General features: G+C 41.8%; 1 protein-coding gene across 2 annotated transcripts in view; it reads left to right on the plus strand.

The window, feature by feature from the left end:
* The window catches only part of stxbp1b (syntaxin binding protein 1b), a 30,797-nt gene extending 25,773 nt beyond the window's left edge, over positions 1-5,024 (plus strand). The window contains exons 19-20 of one of the 2 annotated variants that reach the window (XM_064354466.1): positions 638-787; positions 3,602-5,024. In XM_064354466.1, coding sequence (XP_064210536.1) covers positions 638-750 — 113 coding nt within the window. In that variant the 3' untranslated portion in view covers positions 751-787; positions 3,602-5,024. The remainder of the gene's footprint in view (positions 1-637; positions 788-3,601) is intronic. The other variant, XM_064354467.1, reaches the window with a different exon arrangement.
* The last annotated feature ends 531 nt before the right edge of the window (positions 5,025-5,555 follow it).

Raw genomic sequence — 5,555 nt, forward strand, 5'->3', positions numbered from 1 at the left:
TGCTCCACACCTGTTTGTAAGCATGTCTTTCACACGTGTTTGTGTGTCTGTCTGTCTGTGTCATTTTCTTCCCTGGGAACCCATCACTGGTTTTTGGGGTTCAGATGCACTGGAGCCCCATGATTTGCCCAGTCCTAGAGAGAGAGGCCGAGTCGGGGAGGGTGGTCATTATTCATTTTGCACCGTTGTGGTCTTGAGCTGTCAGGGGCTATTATTGTAGTGTCATGGTCTGCACCATGACAGACAGTGTGTCTATGGATTTCTAAATTATATAATCTAATTCAGTGCAGTGTGTCTAGTGTTTAATTTAGTGCAATGTGTAAATACATCTTCGTTATATGATCTAATTTAGCCACAATAGCTTAAATTGGATTATTTTTAAATTGTGACAGGAGAAATCTCAAGTTAAATTGGTCTCTTACCGGCCACATTACCTATTGAACATTCAGGAGCATTTGGAGTGGGATTGGCAATGGGAGAGGGACTGGGTGTGTGAGTGTGTGCGAGGGGCAGTGGATTCTGGGACTTGGAGTTTTTAAATGCTGTCTACACCAGTAACGCGTGAAAAAGAATGCGAAAAGAGGCATGGTTTTCAGGGGGAAACAAAATGAGTATGCAGTCATTTGTTCCTCTGCAGGTTCTACCCACACGCTCACCCCCGTCAAATATCTAAAGGACCTGCAGCACCCCGACTTCCGGGATCCCAATAGGGAATCCTTTGAGGAAGAACCGGAACCAGCAGAGGACTGAGGGGGAGAGAGAGAGAGAGAGAATAAACACTGATAAAGTAAAAGCAGCTGTGTAAAGGAGCCCTTTTCTGATACCTGCCCCCCCCCCCCCCCCCATCCCTCAAGGGCTTTCTTTAACTTCACATCCTCCACAATTCCCCACCCACTCCTTTACACTGCATCTCAGGGATGGGCATCAGACATCCTCTGCCACACCCATCGAAGGATAATACTGAATGAAAATACTTTGGAGCCTTACCCTTTCTGGGCATATCTCTGAGCCTTGGGTGTATCCTGTCCCAGAAGGCTTTGCAGTGGGAGTCCTGATCCCATCCCTGTTATTCCACTGGGTGGATTAAACTGAGGCTCAACTCCCCAGCCCCAAGCACCCTTCCCCCACCACGTGCCCTCTGACCTTTAACCCTGCTCATTGGGGTTAATGAGGTGCTCTGTTTCGCTGTGCTGACTCCAGCCTCCATTTGATTTAATCTACCCCTGAGATTCATTTGATTGCATTATTATTCAAATGGCTTTTTTTGTTTTTATTGTTCCTGCCCCTATGTTCCACAGCCTGCCCCCCCCAAGTCTCTCTCCGTCCATCAGATTATGACATGATTACGCCCCCTAGTGGTTGTATGCACAGAATTACATCTCAGTCCTGGGACAGCATGTGCTGGTGGCGCTGGCTTTTTTGAGTCAATTTCAAGTAAAACATGCCATCCCTGTATCTGCAAGCATCAGGGACAAGGGAGTGAGGCTTCGTGGTCAACCATAACATAATTAACCCTTTAAGGTGTAAGATCATAAACACGTCATTAGAAAGTTCTTAACTGAAAATTATATTGCTGATGTAATTGAACAACTGAGTTCTAGAAAACACTGACAAAAAAAAAATTCTGGGGAAAAAAAAACATTCCAAAAAAACCTACTCTTTAAAGGGTTAATTAATTATGATCCATCTATGGGTTGAAGTAGGTGGCTTCACCAACGGATTGAAGCCTCACTCTCCTTTCAGTCATGACAGAAAGCCTGACGCTTATCTGCAGACCCCATGGACTGGTGAAATGTTAATTTGATGTACTTTAGCTAAATACATTTTATGAACTGATTAATGAATGGGAAAGGAAATCATAATTTGACATTCAAAGAAGCATCACAGGGGTTAGCTGTAAGGGACAGAGACTTGTGTAATCAAAACCACTCTGTGAGAAACACGCTGTAGGCCACTCTGCCTGAGCAGGTGATACTCTCACTGACCTGGATTAAGGTAGACTTTAATCAAGATTTTCTCTGTGCCCTTTCCTGATTTCTTATTCATGTAAACATTAATTCAGAAGTCTCATCTCAATTGGTAGCTACCGATAAGAGTAGACCTCCCACATTTTTTCCCACAAAATGAGGATCATGAAACATTTTATTTTTAAGATTATATTTAGATTACTCTCATATATCAACTTGGTTGAACATACACTCAAGCTGTATCTGTCTGAAACATACGTTTTGCCATAAACGGTCGCCGACTTTTTTCTTCTTGGTGTCGTAATCTGCTGAAACCGTAGTTTGTGCCCATGTTTTGTTTTGCTTGTACGTTTATTATATGTGTGAAAAGTGCTTGTGTTCAGGCAGTATGTGAGCTGTACCACATACTGCCACATTCAACTCTATAAAATGGTTGCCATTGTTTTTTTTTTTTCTTAAATGAAAAAAACAAGCCATTTGTTGTTGTTCTGATTGGCGTGTTCTGTCCACCGACCTAGTGTTGCTAAGTGATGTTTCGGTGTCATGTTTCTACTCGTGGTCAGCAAAGTTGCATATTTCTACATTACAAAGAAAATATTGATGCAAATGCAGGGTCAGGCAAGAATGACCCCACCCATACAGTTTCAACTTCCTAAACGCAAACACAGAAGCATGTGGTCACATAACCAAATGCACTTATGGGTGCACAAACATTTCATTCTTAAAACTGAATTTGGTACAAAAAAACTTGTGGAAATGCATGAATCAGCTGTTCCCAAAAATAATTTAGCAATCATCCAAAATTTTCCATATTGACCCTGATGCTAAATCATATGAACAGGAGAAAAAACAGAAACTTGCAGCTTTGTTACATAACCAAATCCAAAATAAAGGCTTAACCTGTCTGTTAAATTGAATTTCCCAACCTGGACCTGGTTGTGGTAGCAATCACTGTCCTCAACACCTTTGAGATGGACTCCGTGATTCAAACCATCCCAATGTTCTCTTGACTCTGTTGTGTCAAGTTTTGGTATAAAAGCCCAAATTTTGTAGTTCAGAAAATTTGTTGTCAGCTCTGCGGAAAAAATCTCTTTCTCCTGCACAATACCAAGATGACCTTTCACCTTTGAAGTCACATAGTTGGTCTCACATCAGAGGCTGAGATTTGGCAAAACCATGACGTCATTGTGATGCTGGATCTAACAGTGTGATGTCACAAAATGGTGTGAAATCACTCTGACATGATGTTGATGTAAGCCTATGGAGACTTGATTTTTTTTTGTTGTCACTTGAATGGATTGTTACATTGTGCCCAGTCCGTAGTCTTGTGAGAGTGTTGGCGTGGGACTGAATTCAGTATCTTCTTGGCTGATAGTATGAACAGATCCTCGTGGACCTTGCTTGGTAGCTCTCAGCCAAATTGATACATAGCCTGTTGGGTAGCCTTTATTCTTGCAAGCTGGTTGAGCAATTTTAGTGTTAAATTGGTTTTGTTCTTTAGTTTTCTTTTCATTGCCATCATTTTAGTCTCAAATGTCTCTCCTTAGAGAAAAACGGCTGAAAACACAAGTGACGTTTTACCGGATAATGAAACTAACGCGCGGGTCTCTGGTCTTCTTTCTGGCCATCAACAGGGTCAACCCACGTCTTCACCCCCACCCGCCTTCTCAACGCCCTCAAGGACATGAATAAACCAGAGGAGGAGCCCGCCAGCTAAAGATCAACTACCCTCCACCCTCTTTTCCGCTCGTCTCCCCCTCTCCTCTTCCTTCCTTCCTTCCTTCCCCCATCCATCAGTGAACCTCTCCTTCCTCTGTATTGAACGTGTACGCATATCGATAAAGAAAAACGTAAAACACCAATTAGAAAACAAAGTTAAAAGATTAATTATCGCTGATAGTTGTTTCGCAATTGACGCAAATGAGTTTTTAAGAGTTATATCATTGAAAAAAGCCACTGGAAGTTCCAAACAAGATTGTATGCTTTATGCAAGCCTCCTTGATTTCTTTGCTTTCCTTCGGTTATTTTAATGGTGTAAACGATTTTGTAATCAGGCAAAGGAGGGAGGCGTCCATGGTGATCGTGCTGGAAAAGCTCGTACGCAGAGCGCAGACTGTAAAGCGCTGTAACGTTTGGACACAATGTCCGTTTTAGACGCAGTGTCTTGTGAAAAACCCGGGAGACGTCAACAGCAATTACGATTAAGTGTTTGATTCGACACTGCCATTCATCTTAGGAAAAAGATGTCCTAAACAGGACACACGCGTAACCCAAACATCTGAGTTAAAGGGACCAAGACCATTCGAATGGAATGTCAGTATCTAGCTTTCGGACGGGGAAAGAGATACTGAAAAGTAGTTTACAGATTTTCCATAGCACGGCAAATGCCGTCCGATCTTGACGTTTTGCGAGCGGGGGTTCACTGAACGCGCATGTGGTTCAGAAGAGAATTCACGTTTTTGTGTCAGGAAAGATTGTTTGTTGGGAACTTTATAAAGAATGTTGTACAAAAAAGGCCAGTTTTATGTCAGTATTGTAGTCTGTGAAATAAAGTTTTATCATTGGTTCTTATTAACATGTAATCCTCCTACTGTGCACTGAGTCCCGTGTTGTGTATATGCCATGTTTTTTTGTGACTCGCTGATTCTAGTGATATTTCTGACTGTGAAAATAGTTCCCATTTTGACATGCCCGTATGAAGCCACTGTGATTGTGATGTCATAGTTGTAGCCATAGTGATTAAATGAGAAAAATATGCAGATTCTACTAGCTTGTTTCTCACCTGGTGCAGCGTAAAATTCCAGTGGTGAAAAAAGGCTAATTTAAAAAAAAAAAAAAAAAATCACAACTGTAGGTCTTTTCCCCTCTTGGTTTCAGTTTAGTAATTTTCCCCTAATTCAGTCACACCTTTTTCTTGGGCAAAACTGTATATTGCACTATGTCATTGTCATGCTTTTTTTTGTTTCTTTGTCATTATCTAGCAATTGCAGTCTTGATTTCTATTAAAGTTATTTATCAGAGTGAAAATGTTAATAAACTGAATTGGTCTTAAAACCAGTTTACTTGTTGAGAGTTTTCTGCATGTAAAGACAAACCACATACCTGTTTGTGGTATTGGCAGTAGCAAGACCTCTGACTAGTATGCCCCGCCTCCCCAATCAACAAACCGTATTGCTCTTCCTTCCCTTTACTAAATATTTGCGCATGAAATTATGCGTTGGGTTCCAACAGTTACACGGCTATGTAAGTGATCTCCATTTTAGGTGGACTAGATGACAGCATCAGGATGTTACAATTAAAAAAACATTACTGCTAGACACACACGATTGGTCCTCCACTCGCTCTACAGTTTTAGACTCTAGCATCAGAGACAGGCACTCGCTTTTGAAAGATAGTTCCTAACCCGGTGAGTCGGGGAGACAATGGTCAACCCTGTGCCAGTGTCACTTGTGCAAGGTATGCACCTGCTATGAATCATTTACACTGAGCCCAGGTGAAGACATGTTGAAATGGCCGCGGGAAAGAAAAATAATAGCACATAACGTTACACCCGCAAAATAAGCAGCACATGCTACAACAGTCGAGAGG

Source organism: Anguilla rostrata, chromosome 10, assembly GCF_018555375.3.
Source record: "Anguilla rostrata isolate EN2019 chromosome 10, ASM1855537v3, whole genome shotgun sequence".
In the NCBI taxonomy this organism is placed as follows: Eukaryota; Metazoa; Chordata; class Actinopteri; order Anguilliformes; family Anguillidae; genus Anguilla; species Anguilla rostrata.